This window comes from Moschus berezovskii, chromosome 4 (assembly GCF_049115385.1).
Source record: "Moschus berezovskii isolate FMDL1 chromosome 4, NW_MosBer_1.0, whole genome shotgun sequence".
Classification (NCBI taxonomy): Eukaryota; Metazoa; Chordata; class Mammalia; order Artiodactyla; family Moschidae; genus Moschus; species Moschus berezovskii.
Genome location: NC_142463.1, coordinates 108371363 through 108391677, shown reverse-complemented (window position 1 = coordinate 108391677; position 20315 = coordinate 108371363). Strand labels below are relative to the sequence as shown.

The following is a 20315-nucleotide window of genomic DNA, read 5'->3' as shown; positions in this document are numbered from 1 at the left end:
ACTTCCACTGCAGGGAGCATGGATTCCATTCCTGGTTGGGGAACTAAGATATCACAGGGCAGGAGGGCAGTCAAAAAACAAAAAAAGGTGGAAACTATTCCCATGCTCCTTAGTTATCAAAGGATAGGGCCAATATCCTGTTTTTCTCCATCCCGAATCCCCTCACGGTGCATCCTTGGGGCAGCTGCAGTGGCTGAGAGCTCGATGGCTAGCCTCAACATCACTTGCTTACTGAAAAGGCAGGGCATTCTTGGTCCACAGCAGGTTAAGGGCTGTCCTGTAACTGCCACCAGCAACCCCCACCCTAATCTTTCCACTTTAGACACCAGCCTCTAGGCTAGCTCAGGTTTACCTGTACTTTTGACAGACTGGCTCTAAGTCAGAGATTCCCATGACCCCCTCCTGGTGGAACTCAGGTTTGGCTGCTTGCCACTCAAGAGCCAATATTGGAGACAAGTGATGGTAGGAATGGAAAGCTTGCTTTATTTTGGTGGCTGGCAACATGGGGAGATGGCAAACTTGCATCCAAAAACTAACTCTGAGGATTCTGGTTTGACCACGAAGGTTTTTAAAGGGAGAGTCATTTGGGGAGGGGTTCGGAGTCTTCATTCTGCTGTGTGCAGACTTTCTTCTAATTGCTTGGGGGTGATAGTGTGGTGTTCTAGAATCTTGTGCTCAGCTTGAAGTCCCCATTCTTCACTTGGGTGGGGACCTTAGTTCCTGCTGAAGAACTCAAACATATTTTGTTGGAAAGGGTGTGAAGCTTCCACACCCTCTCCAGGCGTGACATTCTCCCCAAATCTCCATGTGCTCATCAGCTGTAAACTCTTAGAACCAAGAGAGCTTCTGGTTTTTAGGACATTTTCAGTACATACACATGAATCATTGGCCTTTGTGATTAATAGGCAACCTCCAGCCCTTCTCCCCTCCATGGAGGTTGGGGAGTGGGACTCAAAGTCCCATCCCTCTAATTACCAGGTTGGTTCTCCTTTTGTTGTTGTTCAGTCGCTCCGTTGTTATCTGACTCTTTTCTGCCTCATGGAATGCAGCATGTCTGGCTTCCCTGTCCAGTCCAAACCACTTCATTAACAAAACTCAGTCTCCAGCCCCTCTCCCCTCCCCAGAGGTCTGGGGAAGGGAATGCAAGTTCCAAAACTTTAATGATTTGATTGATTGCCCTGGCAACCAGCCCCAGTGCACCCCCTCAGATTACCTGGCGCTTTCAAAAGGCCATCTTATTAACATAAAAAAGACATCATTATTAGCCTTTGTTGTCCAGTCCCTCAGTTGCGTCCAGCTTCCCTGTCCTTCACCGTCTCCTGGAGCTTGTTCAAACTCGTGTCCATCGAGTCAGTAATGCCATCCAGGCATCTCATCCTCTATCCTCCCCTTCTCCTCCTGCCTGCAATCTTTCCCAGCATCAGGATCTCTTCTAATGAGTCAGCTCTTCTCAACAGGTGGTCAAAGTATTGGAGCTTCAGCTTCAGCATCAGTCCTTCCAATGAATAGTCAGGACTGATTTCCTTTAGGATGGACTGGTTGGATCTCCTTGTAGTCCAAGGGACCTTCAGGTGTCTTCTCCAACACCACAGTTCAAAAGCACCAATTCTTCAGTGTTCAGCCTTCTTTATGGTCCAACTCTCACATCCATACATGACTACTGGAAAAACCATAGCTTTGACTAGATGGACCTTTGTCAGCAAAGTGATGTCTCTGTTTTTTAATATGCTGTTTAGTTTGGTCATAGCTTTTCTTCCAAGGAGCAAGCATCTTTTTATTTCATGGTTGCAGTCACCATCTGCAGTGATTTTGGAGCCCAACCAAAATCTCACTGTTTCCATTGTTTCCCATCTGTTGGCCATGAAGTGATGGGACCGGATGCCATGATCTTAGTTTTCTGAATGTTGAGTTTTAAGCCAACTTTTTCACTCTCCTCTTTCACTTTCATCAAGAGGTTCTTTAGTTCTTCTTTGCTTTCTGCCATAAGGGTGGTATCATCTGCATATCTGAGGTTATTGATATTTCTCCTGGCAATTTTGATTCCAGCTTGTGCTTCATCCAGCCCGGCATTTTGTATAATGTACTCTCCATATAAGTTAAATAAACAGGGTGACAATATATAGCCTTGATGTACTCCTTTCCCAGTTTGGAACCGGTCCATTTTTCTGTGTCCACTTCTAACTGTTGTTTCTTTGAAGAAGGAATTCATAGGGCCTGGACTCCATCTTAGGCCTGTTCATGCTGATCATGCTTGCCCACCTCTCCAGTGGACTCTGAACTCTGTGCTTAGTGCCTATAGAAACTACAATAGAAGGATAAGACCCCCTCTGGACAGGGGAATCTTGAAGATCACATCCAGGTTACTCATCGCCTAAGAGAAAACATACTCTAATCACTCCTGCCTCCGGACAGGTCATAAATTCTTTCTGTATCTATCAGAATGTAACCACAGGCTTATTGATTATTAACTGTTTGAACACCTAACACATGAATGATGGGGTTATTGTGATTGTTATTTACCCTTTCTTTGTTTATGTAAGTCTCAAGGAATTTGGGGTGGTGGGTTCAGACATGTACATATGGGGTATAAAAGATTTTCACAAATGCTGGTCGGGGTCCTTGGCTAAGAGGAGACTCTGCCTTGGGCCCATTGGTGTAATAAGCTGCACTTCACTATCTGCATTGTCCTGAGTGAGTTTGTCTCCCAGAACGTGTGGCTACAACATCTTGACCTGTATACAGGTTTATCAGGAGGCAGGTAAGGTGGCCTGGTATTCCCATCTCTTTAAGAATTTTCCACTGTTTGTTGTGATCCACACAGTCAAAACCTTTAGCATAGTCACAGGAAATTCTAAGGACTTTAGGACCTTGTGGCAGGAACTGGGACTGATGACCAAATGTATAATATTTCTTGTGTAAGTCCCATCGTAGCACTCTTGTTTAGTTGCTAAGTCATGTCTGACTCTTGCAGGACCAAATGGACAAAGAAGCAAAAGTTAGAACTGGACATGAAACAATGGACTAGTTCAAAATTGGGAAAGGAGTATGACAAAGCTTTTCATACTGTTCATAAGATTCTCGAGAATTGCTATGACAAACCTAGACAGCATATTAAAAAGCAGAAACATCACTTTGCTGACAAAGGTCCATCTAGTCAAAGCTATGGTTTTTTCCAGCTATGGTCATGTATGGATGTGAGAGTTGGACCATAAAGAAGGCCGAGCACTGAAGAATTGGTGCTTTTGAACTGTGGTGTTGGAGAAGACTCTTGAGAGTCCTTTGGACTGCAAGATCAAACCAGTCCTGAATATTCATTGGATGCTGAAGCTAAAGCTCCAATACTTTGGCCACCTGATGAGAAGAACCAACTCATTAGAAGAGACCCTGATGCTGGGAAAGATTGAAGGCAGGAGGAAAAGGCGCAGACAGAGGATGAGATGGTTGGATGGCATCACTGACTCATCACTTGCTCATTAGTTTGAGCAAGCTCCAGGAGTTGGTAATGGACATGGAAGCCTGGCATGCTGCAGTCCATGGGGTCGAAATGAGTAGCACAGAACTGAGTGGCCTGACATCTACCCCTATCCCCACTACCCGCGTCCAAGCTTGCTCTGCTTGCTGATAAATCTGAGAGACTAGGGGTTAAGACAAGGAAGGACTTTATCTGGGGAACTGACTGGCAGAGAAGATGGGAGGCTAGCGCCTCAAAATAACTATCTTGTTGAGGTCTGGATGCCAGGATCTTTTGTAGATTTAGAGAGAAAGAAGCAAAGAGGAGCAAAAGTCAAAGGCAGAAGAGAGAGGGAGAGGCAGTGGGGAAGTAAAGTGAAAGGGTCTTCAGTCTTGCAAAACATCTCCAAGGGCATCTCTTCTATTCACAGGTGGGCAAGGTCAGATTAAGAAGAGGTGGCAAGAACACACAGAAGAACTATATAAAAAAGATCATGACCCAGATAACCACGATCACTCTAGGTGATCACTCACCTAGAGCCAGACATCCTGGAATGTGAAGTCAAGTGGGCCTTAGGAAGCATCGCTACGAACAAAGCTAGTGGAGGTGATGGAATTCCAATGGAGCTATTTCAAATCTTGAAAGATGATGCTGGAAAGTGCTGCACTGAATATGCCAGCAAATTTTGAAAACTCAGCAGTGGCCACAGGACTGGAAAAGGTGTTTTCATTCCAATCCCAAAGAAAGGCAATGACAAAGAATGTTCAAGCTACCACAACAGTTGCACTCATCTCACACGCTAGGAAAGTAATGTTCAAAATTCTCCAAGCCAGGCTTCAGCGGTACGTGAACCATGAACTTCCAGATGTTCAAGATGACTTTAGAAAAGGCAGAGGAACCAGAGAGCAAATTGGCAACATCGGTTGGATCATGGAGAAAGCAAGAGAGTTCCAGAAAAACATCTACTTCTGCTTTAGTGACTATGCCAAAGTCTTTGACGCAGTTTGGGTGGATCACAACAAACTGAAAAATTCTGAAAGAGATGGGAATACCAGACCACCTGACCTGCCTCCTGAGAAACCTGTATGCAGGTCAGGAAGCAACAGTTAGAACTGGACATGGAACAAAAGACTGGCTCCAAATCGGGAAAGAAGTACGTCAAGGCTGTATATTGTCACCCTGCTTATTTAACTTATATGCAGAGTACATCATGTGAAATGCTGGGCTGGATGAAGCACAAGCTGGAATCAAAATTGCCAGGAGAAATATCAATAACCTCAGGTATGAAGATGACACCACCCTCATGGCAGAAAATGAAGAAGAACTAAAGACCCTCTTGATGAAAGTGAAAGAGGAGAGTGAAAAAGCTGGCTTAAAACTCAATATTTAAAAAACAAAGATCATGGCCTCTGGTTCATGGCTAACAGATGAGGAAACAATAGAAACCCTGAGACTTTATTTTCTTAGGCTCCAAAATCATTGCAGATGGTGATGGTGACTGCAGCCATGAAATTAAAAGACACTTGCTCCTTGGAGGAAAAGCTATGACCAACCTAGACAGCATATTAAAAAGCAGAGACATTACTTTGCCAACAAAGGTCCGTCTAGTCAAGGCTACGGTTTTTCCAGTAGTCATGTATGGATGTGAGAGTTGGACTGTGAAGAAAGCTGATTGCTGAAGAATTGATGCTTTTGAACTGTGGTGCTGGAGAAGACTCTTGAGAGTCCCTTGGACTTCAAGGAGATCCAACCAGTCCATTCTAAAGGAGATCAGTCCTGGCTGTTCATTGGAAGGACTGATGCTAAAGCTGAAACTCCAATACTTTGTCCACCTCATGTGAAGAGTTGACTCACTGGAAAAGACTCTGATGCTAGGAAGGATTGGGGGTGGGAGGAGACGGAGACGACAGAGAATGAGATGGCTGGATGGCATCACCGACTCGATGGACATGAGTCTGAGTGAACTCCGGGAGTTGGACAGGGAGGCCTGGCGTGCTGTGATTCATGGGGTCGCAAAGAGTCGGACATGACTGAGCGAATGAACTGAACTGAACTGAGAGTCCCTTGGACAGCAAGGAGATCCAACCAGTCAGTCCTAAAGGAAATCAGTCCTGAATATTCATTGGAAGGGCTGATGCTGAAGCTGAAACTCCCAATACTTTGGCCACCTCATGTGAAGAGCTGACTCATTGGAAAAGACCCTGATGTTGGGATAAGATTGAAGGCAGGAGGAGAAGGGGATGACAGAGGATGAGATGGTTGGATGGCATCACTGACTCGATGGACATGAGTTTGAGCAAGCTCTGGGAGTTGGTGATGGACAGGGAGTCCTGTTGTGCTGCAGTCCATGGGGTCGCAAGGAATTAGACATGACCGAGCGACTGAACTGAAGATCAAATTATCTCTCTAGGAGCTGAACAAAGGCCCTTTAGTACAGTCAGGCAGAGGGGCAGGGTCCTTGGAGGCAAGCTATTACGAATGATTTTAACAACAAAAGCAAGTCAAAGAAGCACTCCCCAACTTGGGAGTCAGAACTGGCTTTCTCTCTGCAGCACCCCCTATCATACCACGTTTCAAAGAATCAGCTCTGACTCTATGTTGGAACTATTTCTTTGACTTGCTTTTTGTTTCTGTTGTTATAGATGTCACACGTGTGTATGTTCCTCGGTTCTTTGTCTTGTCACAACAAAAATTTGGAGTGACGGACGTTAAAGCCCCATCAGCGTGTCACTGCTCTCGGGTCTTGGGCAGACCGTGTTATAGCTCTTAGACAAATCAGTGTTACAGCTCTATTTTATTTAGAAGATAGCAAGAAAATCCATCTTCGAGGCGTGAGGGCACGACGGTCCAAAGACATGAAGAGAAGAGCGGCCCAGTGCATGGGGGAGACAGCGAGCAAGCTAGCTTTGGCTCCTCTTTTTATATGCTTTTTCCCCCCTGGTCCTGCCCTATGTAAATTGGGTCAGCCAGGAGTGTTGTTTGTTTTACCTAAGGTCCTCACTCCAGTCCTCGGACCTTCCTTTGTTCTATTTTCGTGGGCTTTTCCCTTCCTTGTCTTTTGGCCACTGCCATTTTGGACTCCTTTTCCCTATTCTACCTACCTAACATAGTCATACAGTGTCATGCCTCAGAGGACCCTGCTCCTCTGCCTGTTAAAGGTGCCTTTGTTCAGTTCAGAGAGAGAGAATCTGACCCTGCTCACCTGTGAATGGCTAAGGCTAAAAAAAGAAGAGATTAACACACCCCTTCCAAAGCCTGGCCCTTCTAGATGTTCTGCAAGGTTGAAGACCTGTCTTACTCTACTTCTCAGTGCCTCTCCCTCTCTATTCTGCCTTTTGACTTTAGCTCCTCACAACTTCCGTCTTTAGTTCTATAAAAGCCTGGCATCTAGACCCTGACAAGACGGTCATTTTCAGACATTAATCTACCATTTTCTTGGTCAGCCGACTTTCTGACTGAAGTAATATTCCTTGCCTCAACACCTTGTTTCTTGGATTCGTTGGACGGTTGTGTGGCGAGCAGAGTGAGTTTGGACTTGGTAACACATAGTAGTGTTTAAATCTTAAACTGATAATCACCTTACACTAAAAGGTAAAGAAATCAAACCAAGACTAAATGGGGAATCATGAGAATCCTTTAAAGAGGTTTCATGGTGCCATAGATATGCCAGGTCTACTAGTCTGCTTACACAGTAAGAGGCCCTGGCTGGTGATTGGCGGTGGATTGCTGCCACCATCACAGGTCTCAGAGCCATCCTGGGCTTCCAACTCTACCCTTGGTGGTGGGGGTGGGGTGGGCAGGGACCATCCTGCCTGGGTGAGTCGCCAGAATGGGGGTGGTGAGGTCAGAAAGCCCTTTCAGGCAAGAGTGTAGGGCATCCAGCGACCCTTGGTGCTACCAGCTAAAAGTTAGAAGCAGAACTTGAGTTTGGAGATGTGGAAATTTCCTAATTAAGAGGCTGGAGGTGTTGCCCGGAGAAGGTCCAGGATTAGAAAGGAGATGATATACCCCTACTGTGACACCTGTGTCTATATGTGAGTGTTTGGGGGTAAGGAGAGGGAGCAGGTGAGTTCTTAAAATGCCCCAGGGAACTGGAAGATCGGGTGCCCTTGGCATTCTTCACATTGCCTGGAGAATCAGTGGGAGAGGTAGTGGGAGGCCTGGGGTTGCAACGGCAGGGACAGGGGAGGGGACACAAAGGCCAGGCCAGGCCAGAGTCTGCCCCCAGGCCCCAGCGTCTCTGGGCCCCTTGCCTCCTTCCAGGAGCCTCCCACCAGGCCTGTCCCACTTATAGTGATGGTCTGGGTGCTGTTCACTGCTGATGGGTGAGTATTGTTGCCAAAAGCTCGGCCTCTCGGCACAGTGGTGCCAGTGAACCAAATCCCAGTGTTTTGGGTGAAGCAGAAAAGGATAGCTTTATTGCTTTGCCAGGCAAAGGGGACCAGTGGGCTTCTGTGTGTCTCCCCTCCAGAGAACTTGATGAGGGTTTTAATAACTGGTTCAAAGGTAGGGTCTCTGACAAGATTAGAGTGTGGTAGGGCTTGTACTCTTGTGGTTGGTCTACTAATATTGAGCTTTTCTGGTTGCTTCAATCTTGTGTGCTCAGTCAGGCTCAGTCTCTTTGGTGGCCCCACGGACTGGAGCCTGTGAGGCTCTTTCTGTCCACTGGACTATCCCAGCAAGAACACTGGCGTGGGTTGCCATGCTCTGCTCCAGATCTTCCTGACCCAGGGACTGAACTCACGTCTCCTGCACTGGCAGGTGCTCCTTTACCAGAGCCACCTGGGAAGCCCCTCTCCCCTCAGCTTTAATTATGACTCTTGCCTGTTCCTCCCTCCATTAACAACCGTTTGAATATGCCCTTTGGAACGCAAGGGAGGTCCTGGAGTCTTGCCTACTAAACAGACAGAAATGCCTCCATGCCTGGGAGCCCCACAGGTTCCCGCTCAGGTTCCGGGGGCCTGGGGACGGGAGAAAGGGGCTGCCACTTGGGCTTATGTGGCTGGAGCCCTGTCCTCTGCTAGCCCCTCTTGCCTGAATGCTTAGTTCTTTCCAGGGTATGAGGCCAAGGGGAGTGGGTACCTGTGGTGAAGGTTGGGTTGGGCAGCAGTGCTTCCACTGCCTTTAGGTCAGGCATGGGGTCACATGAGGGCACAGGGGAGACAGAGCAAGCGCAGGCCAGGGAGAGGAGTGTGTCTCATTCCTTCTCCTCTGTGGTTGCTCAGGTCACCCCTGACTCCTCTCTCTTGACAGGAATCCCAGACATCAGATGGCTAGATAACTGCTGAGGATGTGGCTTGTCAGGCCAGCTTTTTTTCGACTAACCCATCAGTTTCCTAGACCCCCATGGTCTTCCTCCCTTTCGCCCATTTTCATATTCCACCATTCTGTGTAAATCACCCAACGGCACTCTCCTGCTTAAATTCAATGACTTCCCATCACCCAAATCATAGAGCCAAAGGTATTTAGCAAGACAATTAGGCTCCAGGCTACTCAATCTGGTCAGCTGTGTCTCCCATCCTACTAGGAAGGAATGCTGACTGCTTTCGCGGCATACATCTGAGACCCCTATACCTTTTTGTATTGTTCTCTCCTTCCACTATTCTTCCCCCTTCTCTGTAAAACTTTCTCTTGACTTTAATGGTCCATCATCAGTCTCTTCTCTGTACTCCCAATGCCTAACAAATGATGTGTTTGTATCTCTAAGTCCTTGGCAGATGGTGGGTGAATGAGTAAAAGGCTGACCCAGGAGCTAGGCAGACTTTGTCACTCTACTCCACCGAGGCACTCATTTAGACCGAGTTTGGCAGAAACGGGAATAGGTCTCAAGGAGATCTGGAACTGCAGTGAGCAACAGGTGGGATTGCAGGGCCCATGACTGGTAGGGAAGTTCCTTTGCTCACACTGGAAATTCTTTCAAGGGGTAGGAGGAGAAAAAAGGAGGAGTGGTTAGAGGGATACAGAGGAGGAAGAGAGGGAAGGGGGCTTAAGCTCCAGTGGTTGCCTCATTGCCCAGCTTCACTGGGACCCACAAAGCAACCCCTCACCCCCAGAATGCCTCAGTGCCTCTTCCACCCCTTTTCTTACAGATCTCAGTGGCTTACAGAGGATGGTGCCAAAGATACCAACTTAAAAATATCCTGAAGAACACATACATGTTAGTCATCTTTTGCTAAGTTCAAAGTATTTGGGAAGGACAGTGGTGAGGGATCTCAGAGACTGGGGCATACCAAACTGTGTGGTTGAAGAGGGTAAAGGAACCCACTCACCCTGCAGCTCCCTCCCTTTCTCCCAAACATGTCCAGAAAGTCCTGGACGTGAAGATCTCAAGGGGTAGTCTGCCGACTGCCAATCAGTACCTCCGCAACAGAACAGTCTTGGCAGTCTACTGGAGCCAGAGTTCTAAGGAGCTATCTTTAAGAATAGCCTTGCCCACACAAACATCTCTCTTTTACTCTTTCCAATTTAAGGTTGTCAGCATGTCTGGGCTAAAGACCTCCAGTCCCACGTTCCATTTAGTTGTAATACAGAACTTCAAAACTGGGTTAGGTAGGTTGTCAATGTGACTCTCTCCCAACCCCATATGGTCTTTTCAAACTCTCCTGTCTACCATGAGACTACTTGCTTCCCGACCTAGAGGTTAAACAGGCGAGGCCATACAGAAGGGATTCAGTTAGGTCTTCCCAACCAAAATTTCCTTCCCAGTCTGCAACAACACACAACCTCCCCAACAGTTTAGGGTACTAAGTAGCTCAATGGTAAGTGGTTTGGTTGGAGGTGGTTAGGTTCTTCTTTTCCCTTAAACAGGTGGGGAAAAGGGAAACCAGTCCTGGAGTACCAGGACTTCTGAAACTTTAATGCCTTTGAGCTTTCTATGCACCAAATGAGTTAGTACTTCACTTTGTATGGTTAATCTTGCCTTCGGGATTATTCAAGAGGGAAAATTGTTCACTTTCTGCCCCAAACTCACACCCTCCCCACCCTGAATTTTAATAACAACTATGAAGGACTCACAATTCTACAGGGGTATACTGAAATATCGTTATAGTGGCCATAGCATTTCAAATAGCCCAACAAATAAACAGAAAGTCCTGGCTGGATTTGAGAGAACAATTTCTTATTATAACGAACCAGAAACAAAAGATTCTACTGAAACTGAACAGCTGACAGACTATGGTTGAACTTAAACCTTCATGGGGATTAAGAAGAGGGTCAACAAAGTCAACAAATGGAGAAGCCCAAGACTGGTCTGGGGTAAACGCAAGGACAACAGCACTTCAGCAAGGTCATCTTCTGACCCCTCCCACCAGGTATCCGTCATCAGTTTTCAGCCCTTTCCCTTCTGAGGCATCTGCCAAACCAAAAGGCTTTCTCCTCTTTTGTAGGATGTTAAGGCAACCCAAAAACATCCCTTAGAGCATGATGCAAAACCAAGAGGAAAAGTTTATAAATCTCATTCCAGGGTAGAAAGTGTACATATCCAACCCAGCACGATGGTTATGTGGTACAAATGTACACGGTAATGACTTTAATTAAATCAGAGCTGCTAGCATGTGTAACGTGTTTGGTAGCCCCATAGCTATAGGTCAATGTTCCCAATATACTAAAATAAAACATCAATGTGGCAGAATGCATTTATGAGCTCCAGATTTTCTGAACACTTTGAAGAAGCTATTAAAAATAACGTAAAACAGGATTCTATCTCAGAAACTTAGACATTAAGGTGGAACACTGGTGGGCTCCTTCTGGGACTTTTTCACGAGGGCACCAAATGAACAGAGGAAATGTTAGACTGTCAAAGCATATGACAGATGAGGGGAGGCAGATGGGGGAAAGAGGGTGTACTAGCCACAAGGCCAACACATTCATGTTCAAAGAAAAGTCTGGGTGAAGGAAACCTCTCCCCCCCAAATAAAACAAAACCAAACCCCAGTCATAGGGGAAAAAAAGGGTTTCATACAACATAGTATCAAAAAGTAAAAGGAACACACTAAATGCACAAACTGGTGGCAGGTCAGTCCATAGCCTATTATGATAGGTCCTTTCGGCATCAGTCAGCTTTCTTCTCATCTGTTATCTTAAGGTTATTTACAGATGTGTGACTTGAACAAGAGTCTTGCAGTAGGGTGGGCAGGCTTCAGTCATTGGTTTCGGGATCTGTCTGAGCCATGTAAGCATCCAACTCAGCATCCAGGTGTCCTTTTGTTTTCGACATGTACGCATCCAACTGGTTGTCCAGCTGCTCCTTGGTCAGTACAGGGCGAGCAAGGGCACCTCTCCCTCGGCCACGGCCTCGGCCTCTGCCTCCAAAGCCCCCTCTTCCCCGACCTATCATACCCCGACCTGGCCCAAAGGAAAAAGAGGAAAACAGTTACAAGTATGTTTAATGGGTACTATGGTAAATGCCCCTCAGAGCAGCGGGGCCTAGCTGAGAAAGGCTGAAGGGCAGGGCAAAAAGGAGAAATCTGGAAAAACAGGAAACACACTGGGTAGAAAGCAACACATGGAAAGCACACATAATGAATCCCTTATTACATGCTCATCTCTAAATGCTTTTTTAATTCTATCAAAGGGAAAATAACTGATAATTAAAAATTTCTTAATCTCTCTCAAAATGGAGAAACTAAAAAATTTGAAACTCACTATAAGTTTATAATTAAAATGCAAATACACTATAGATAACTCCATTTAGTAAGATAGGGAGGAAGTAACAAGGGCACAGAGAAACAGGGATGTGAAGCTAGACAGTTTTCAAATTAAACTTTATTGGCGATCCTTCAGAAAAATTAGCTCTTCTCTCCTCAAATTTATCAAACCTAAGGAGCTGGCTGATCCTATGTCAGGAGACTGAGGCGTTATTCTGACATAGGAACAATTAAGGGAGTTGGAAAAAAACACTTGGAGTAGTTCCAGCTATTTCTATCTCCTGATTCTATTCACATTGTAACAATTATGGTTATCTGAGAGGTGGTTTCAATTCACTTAACAAAACATACCAAGCTTTCTGAAAAGCTACTTTAGTCTCCTCCCCACAAAATCCTTGTGATGTCTCTCTCAGAAACCAAGTCAAGATAATTTGAACATGCTATTTCATCCTGAAACCCAAACTAGCTTGCACTTCACTCAATAAGCCAAGCAACATATAATGCGAGAGAAGAAAACAAGCCCTCAAGTTATCAAATGTCCTTTCTCAACAGTTATTATCCCCTGGCTACTTCAAGGTCATAAATTATGGAAGACCCACCACACACTTTGAAAGGACCAAAGCAAATATACACAGGGGCTACAAGAATGTATGTATTTTTTCCCGCACAGGTGTTGTTGGGAGTTTTCCTCTAAACTCTAAGCCAGAAAACTCCCATGAGATTTGGTATTAACAACAGCAACACCATTAAAAATTCTTTTCCAATCTGGGCCATGAAGTCACAAAACAAATATCACTAAGTCTCGAGGTAAGATTATCAACAAGAGTCAGTTAGTTAACTGACACAATACCATCTTGCTTTTTCCACTTTGATGGAAAAATCTCTGGTTTTGCATAGATACAAACTGAGCCAATACCTAGCTCCAAGTCTACCATCTTCTTTAACTCTGCTTTACTTTTGTTCATCCCCCTCTTCTCTATTATTAGACTCAAAGTGGGGTTCTGAGCTATGAGGTGGATTGTGTGGTGGTGGGGTAGGGACAGAAAAAGATAAAACCCTTAACTGACCATCTTGTCATTTTAATACAATTTAAATTTGCAAGAGCCTGAAAGAAGACTGCATATAATCTGGCTCTGTAACACATACCTGACTGTTCTTGGAAAACCCATGACAGACTTTCACACTACCAGCATGTGTATTTAGAAAATAAGCCAGTTTCATAAAACAAACAAGACAAACAAATAAGCCTGCCTGTGACTTGAAGCTGTGCAGAAAGGTGGCTCTGAGTTTTGAAGGGAGAGAAATAAGGGGAAGCTAGTCTCTGAAGTTGGTAGCTGACTAACCTCTACCACCGATTCCGCCACGACCCATAGCTCCACGCCCTAGGCCCCCTCTCCCAGGACCTCCACGACCTCGAACACCACCTCTTCTTAAGCCCATTCGGGGAGCTACGGCTCGTCCACCTCGGAGCAGGTTTTGACCTTGGAGAGGAGGCATACAATGTATATGCAGGTAAATCCAAGAGAGACAAAGTAGATGCTAACCAAAGGAAGGCGGTGAGGGTTAAATGAGAGTTAATTCAGTTAATTTTTGGGTTGGGTGGGACAAGCTGCACACTGAGTATGAACAGATTAAGCTGCTCTTTATTCAATCAATTCAACAAGTCTGACCACAAATCCATTTTTGGAAGAAGTTGGCAGTTATATCAATTAGTAAGTATACACATTAATAGGTATCTACTGAATAATCAGATAGGTGCCTAGTATTATGATAGATTTAAAAATAAATGATATGATTCCTGCTCTTGGTACATTTTTGTAGGGGACAAGAACTATACAGGGAACAGTATGACAGTGCCCAAAATGTAACATAATTAAGAGCGATGGATCAACTTGTCCTTTTTTTCGAGGTGTAACAGTGTTTCACTAGAATAGAACCAGGAACAGATGATTAGTTAAGATATAGGCCAAAAGACCCATACATTTCTTAATTTGACTTATTTCTAGAACTTGAATGTGCTCTGATTCAAGCAGCAGCAGGGTGTTTTAAGATGGAATGGAGATGACATGAATTACCTGTTGTTACGCAGGTCATAGCCTCTCACCATTGCACATTATCAGAAAAGGAATGGTATCGATAAAAGACATGCAGCACTATTAAAAATACGTGATTTCAAAAGTTATTAATTAATACAAATTCAGGCTTAAAGATGTTAAACAAATGTGTCCATAGCAGCCCAAGAGAAAAGGGAAGGGGGTGGGTCCCGAACAACTGTCAGGTACACGGCACTGACCTCGGAGCGACATCCCGCCCCTAAGCAGGGTTCTTGTGGCACGTCCCCCACGAAGTCCTCCTCTGGGCAAGCCTCTCTGGATAATGGGCAGGCCTCTTCCTCCGATTGCTCCCCTGGCCAGGGCCCCTATGGGTCGGCCTAACCGTGCCTGGATGTTACTCTTACCCAGGCGCTGCTTTAAGCTCTTCTGGAAGAAAAGGTGTTAGGGAATTGAGATCAAAAAGCAAGCCAACGGGATTTAGCAACTAAAAGTGCAGAGAAAAAGAAGCGAGATGTCTGTGTTGTGGGAAATAAACCTGCACTTGCTGTCAAGGATCCCAAACCAGAAGCAAGCCTTTGCCTCAGAAAACAGTGTAAGAGAAGCAGAATTTTGATCCAGAGCTTCTAAGAAGCTTGAGTATGGTTCCATGAAATTGGCATCACCACAAATTATCTCACTAGTTTGGCTACAGAAGTCATATACCACTACTTGGAATGTAAGTTTTAATAAGAACACTGTATTTCAAATCGTGGATTCTGCTGAATTTGAACCACCTGTTGACAATGATATGACTTGATTCATACCTGCCCAAGGACTACCACTCTCTTCAAAGGCTTACTCAAACACCATAGGAAGTTCATCACACTCTGGGCAAAATTTAAATTATAAGTTCATTTGAATTCTTGTGACATAAGAACAAGTTTGATTTCTCAGTCAAAGAGGCCAGTGTGTCCATTTTTCCTCTGAGTATCTATCTCCAGACGGTCCACTTTTTACCTTAAGATGTAAATAAACACAAAAAAGTCAAATCTCCTTTCCTTACATATCTTAAATAGTGATAATTCCATGTCTACCTTTGCAAACAGCTCCATTAAGTCAGTATAATGACCTTTAATTTATAGTAAAATATAACTCAAATATATCTCCATAGAAAACCAGCCAAACCTGCATTAGAATTGAGTTGAACTATAATCATAAAACTCAGGGTCACATGTGAGAACAAGGATATACCATAGAGATTTTTCAATAATCTGTCCCTCAAAAGAGAAACCATGAAAACGAGATCTCAGACAAATTAAATTCCTTCAAAGGAATGGGTGACTGTGTCGCCTTGAACACCAAAGCCCTAGCAAACCTGCTCTCCTAAAAAGACTAAGTCAATATGAATGAAAATAAATTATGTATCCTCAGGCTGCACACACAAGTTACTACAAATGATTTTCTCTGCAACCATATGCTATGAATTATTATTATTAGCATGAGATTACAAACTGCTTATCAGAGGGAGAGGCTCTGAATGACATGAGGTCAGGACTTCATTCTACAAGTCTGTTGTGTTTGGTCATTCCAAGTATATCCTCTCAAGATCTGTGCTTTAAGGGGAGACTATATAGAAGTTCTCCCTTCCCAGTCCTGATTTGCTACAAACCCTATTCTCTAACTTAACAAGAAGCTGAAGTATGTCAGCTGTACCATCCAGTTACCACTCTTGAGCTGTGCTTGCTATAGGCTAAGGTATCCACTAGCCACACGTGGCTATTAAATTATAAGCAAAAAAAAAAAACTAAAAAAATAAAAAATGTAAGCCCCTCAATCACACTAGTCATATTTTCATTGCCCAACAGTCACGTGGCTAATGGCTACTGTACTGGAGAGCACAGATATAGATAGAGCATTTCCATCAAGCTTTAAAGCATTTTAACAAGCTTTAAATATAATCTGTGCAGAAAGTTCCTGCGGGACATCACTGCTCTACAGGCTAATTTCTGCACAGATTATATTTAAAGCTTGTTAAAATGTCCTTTGGAATAATATGTCAGGCTTGTCTTCAGCAATTTTTAATATTTACTCTTAGAAAACAGTGGTGCCTTTTATTGCTTTCCTGAATCAGGGATGAATGCAACCACTCCAAGGCTTAAGGTAGCTGAAGCAGAAGGCCTTGTTTATTTTTGGTCAATGAGCCCAACGGTTCAGGGTGCGGGTGAAGGGTGTTATATTTAACTGCTGATTTTATGCACAGCCATGCAGTGCTTCCAATTAAAGTCCTTACAGTTGCATGGCACCGCCCTCCAGACGCCCAGCCACAGCTTGGACATATCCTTCCACAGTCACTGTCCGGACTTGCATAAAAAGTCTATGAATAATAAAGAGCAGGTTTTATTTCAGATCTGAATAGGATTATTTCTTAATGGAAATTTGAAAGAGAACCCACTAATTCTTAAATTACTCAGTGCTGTTGTTCTATTTTACTGACAAGACTTTAGGTGCTGTGGAGATGAGGGTCACCCTACTCTTTCTACTGTTTAGCACTGAAAACCTTTGACTTAGAGGCCTTTCAGATTCCCTGTACTAGGGAAGCAAGAATAAAGTCATTTCCCTAATTTGTAAATAATTTAATGGGGAATATAGGACTTTTGAAGATCATCTAAAACAGAAACTAAAATTCTTTGTGGAAAAGCCAGTGAATCTATTCTTAAGGGCAAAGGGTCAGAGAGTAAGAGATTAATACTCATTGATAACATAGAAACAGGCCACATTGATGGCAAATTCCCTAAAAGAGAAAGACGACAAAAAGTTACTTATTGGTACCTGCCCAAGTGGGAATCCTCTGAGCTTCTCTCTCCTCCAGAGAAGTTCAGCTTTTGCCCTGAGCCACCTCATAATTATCCATCACGTCCTGACAGCCTCAGTGGACTGCCTGGCAGAGATCAGCTGCTTCTGGAGCACTAAGACCCATTCTCTCACCTGCTTAAGTTTTAATGCTGCCTGGACAGAGGGTCTATTCTCCATCTGCTGGGCCAGTCTTCTGTTTCTGGCACTGGCTAGCTGCTGCTGTTGCTGCATCGAAGCCCGAATATTCACTGGCATCGGCTGTTTGTTCTTCAGCATATTAGTAAAGCTTCAAGGTCGAACAAAATGGATGTTTAAATAAAAGCTTTATTACAAAACATTTATTGGCATTTTCATGGCTTGCTAGACCAGGAGCTCCAGATCCCACGAACTTAAAGTGGTACACTTAGATCAATGCTGATGTGGGTTCAAGACTCCTCAGCTTCCACAAACTTGCAAGAATCAGAAACTCAGAAATGCAGCTAAGTGTAGCACATTCAATCAAAAGTGATAACAAGGGCTCAGGTAACGGCTTTTAGAGGTGGAAAGCATGAAAAACACGCAATAAGCAGATATGATGACAAAAGACAGAAGATGTAGTTTCAAAGACGGACAAAGCAAGCCAAAACCTCAGGAGACCTGAGGGTGCCATTTTACGGGCAAATATACGGAAGGACAAGAGCACCTTCAAAGCCCATGGAAATGATATACCCACATAAACTGTAAGAGTATATCACATTTTCTCATGTATTTGATCACTTAGTAATATGCAAATATGGAGAATCAGAATAACACACTCTAAGAGATAAAGAGAAGTACATATGCTTCAGAAAAGACAAACAAACATAAGTAAATCATTTAGTGGTCTAATACCAGCTTAATAAAGTCACTAGTCAAAGGCACTCAATGAACAAAGCTCTCAGACAGAAAGTGCCTGTAAATACTGTAACTTTTTTTAGTATCAAGTGATTATTTTTTCTGACTCCAAATGATAACTTCTGAAAGGGTTAGTTCAATCATCTAAGAGCTTGTGAAGACACTCTTCTAATATTGTCAAGTTAAGTTTAATGGGATGAAAGAGAACACTCAACTGTGAAAGAATTGAAAACAAAAACAAACTAAAGCAGAATGGAAAGAAAGTGAAATGGAGCAAAGCAAGTGCCTCTTACAAGGCCCAAGAATGACATTCAAGGGCCTTTGGACATATTCTTAGCTTGCTACCTGCCTCTTACAGGCCAGACTCACAACACTGCTGGCCTTGGACTGGGCAGCAAGCCTACTGCAGCCAGGGTCATGCTACCGAGCTGCACCACCCCTGTATCAACGTAAAAATATGTGAAGAAAAGGGAGGGTGTGAGGAGTCTTTTTAAAACACATCCCACCAGATAAATATCTCAGATAGCATAATATAAAAATCTACTGATAAGGGGTTTTGAAACAACCGCCCAATTTGTTTTGTGTACCACATACGATGCAACTAAGAACAGAGGTCTGTAGCCTTCTGTTGGTATTTAGTTTACCACAGACTTTCGTGCATTGGACCCCAGCGCCAATCTAAGTACTGCTTTCTCATGAACGAGCTGAAGTTGCCGTTGGCTGCCTCACCGCTCATTGAGAGACATCTTGGTGGTGCTCTTTAGCACGACTTTCGGCGCAGACTGTGCAGCCATCTTCAAATCCCGAGAATCTGCAAAGGACAACGGGCAGGATGAGCGAACCAGAATGGCGACCACCTCACTGCAACAAGACCCAAAGACCCCAAAATGTATCGGTGACCACAACAATCACACCAAAACTCTTATCAGGTACTCAAACAGAAGCTAGTTACTTCAAACTAATAAACTCCTGGGGCTTCCCAGATGGCGCAGTAGTACAGAATTCGCCTACCACTGCAGGAGACACGAGTTCTATCCCAGGGTCGGGAAAATCTCCTGGAGCAGGAGAATGGCAACCCTCTCCGTACTCTTGCCTGAAAAATCCCAGACAGAGGAGCCTGGTGGGCTACAGTGTATGGGGTCGCCAAGGGTAGCACACACACCTTAAGTTTGAAGGCCGCAGGACAGAAAATATCTGCCTAAGCCTCCAAAATGGCAGACCCAAAGCAAGTGTTAAGAGTCTGGTTTTTCATCAACTGCGATCTTTCTCAACCTTGGCGGCAAGGAGCTTTGAAAAAACAAAAAGCACTCAGAAGCCTGGGCCCACACCATTTCAAGCACAATCTCTGATAGTGAAGTCTGGGGATGAGCCATTTACAGCAGGGGAAAATACGTCTACCTCGCTGCTTCTCACGTGCAGCTAAAACTGAGAACTACTGATCTAGAAAGATGACACAGGTAGACCAATTTCGCAATCAAGTTAGGGGCATTAGCAAGGGCCTGGCGACCTGGGGGAGGGAGGGAATAGGAAAAATTTCCTACACGAGCTTTCCCCTGGGAGTGCGCTCCCAGAGAGCGCGCCACAAAATTTAACCCTAAAGCCGCCATTACTTTCCAACGTTCCTTGAAGTCGTGTAATCCTCCTTTCATCTCAAACCTCTCTTAGGATCGCCAACGTAGCTCAACTCGCCAACGTTCCTTTTTCATCCCTATCAAATTCCAACCTTTTCCATCAGTCCCGCGACGAGTTTTTCAGTGCGGGGTCTCCCCCGCCTCCCTCTCATGGGCTCCGCCCCCTTCGCGGCCTCCGACTCCTTATTTGCTTCCACATCCCACCAGCCCCTGTTCCGCGTCTGCCGGGCCCCTCGGTTCCCCCAAACTCTTGCCCTCCTCACCACAGACACGTACCGAAGGAAACGGACGCCAGTGCTCCTCCCGGGGCTGCCACCACGGCTGCGGCAGGCGGGCCGGGGGCCGGCCGAACCTGAGTTGACGGTGGAGGGGCTCGGGTTAACTTGGTGGGCGGTTGGTTAGAGGTGTTAAGCGGTGGGTTGCTAAGTTAGTTCGTTGCTGCTGGCTGGTTTTCCGGTCGGCCTGTCCGCCTGCTCACCAGGCCTGCCCTTTCCTTCCTTTCACTACGGCCGCTGCCGTCAACTCCCGCTCGGTGTCGAAAACAAAATGGCCGCCACTCCCAGGGCGGAATGGGCCCGGCTAAAATGGCGTCGACGCAGTTACGTCAGACGTCAGATCCGCCGCTCCCCTAGAGGGGCGGGGAAATTTGTGCCACGCCCGTGCGGGGACTGGGCGGAGCCCTGGGGAGAAGGCGGGGCTTTAGCGAAGGCCTCGGCCGTTTTACACGCGGCGCCCCGCCCGGGGAAGGGCGTGGCCGAATGGTGTTGCTCTTGGGTTTTAAGGGGGCTGTGGATGATTAAGTGATTTGCGTCTTTGGGGCTGATTTGGT

The 20315-nt window shown here is 45.1% G+C and overlaps 1 protein-coding gene across 2 annotated transcripts; it reads right to left on the bottom strand.

The window, feature by feature from the left end:
- Positions 1 to 10547: 10547 nt before the first annotated feature.
- On the bottom strand, positions 10548 to 20051 carry CHTOP (chromatin target of PRMT1). Of its 2 annotated transcripts, none has more exons than XM_055402567.2 (6): positions 19763 to 20051; positions 18585 to 18666; positions 17115 to 17268; positions 14390 to 14576; positions 13440 to 13577; positions 10548 to 11794 (listed from the first exon to the last, which is right to left on the bottom strand). In XM_055402567.2, exons 2-6 carry the CDS (start codon positions 18647 to 18649, stop codon positions 11589 to 11591), a joined length of 750 nt encoding a protein of 249 aa, XP_055258542.1. In that variant the 5' UTR covers positions 18650 to 18666; positions 19763 to 20051; the 3' UTR covers positions 10548 to 11588. The 2 variants fall into 2 exon arrangements, with proteins under 2 accessions (XP_055258542.1, XP_055258544.1); XM_055402569.2 differs by having other exon boundaries at positions 14390 to 14573.
- Positions 20052 to 20315: the final 264 nt, after the last annotated feature.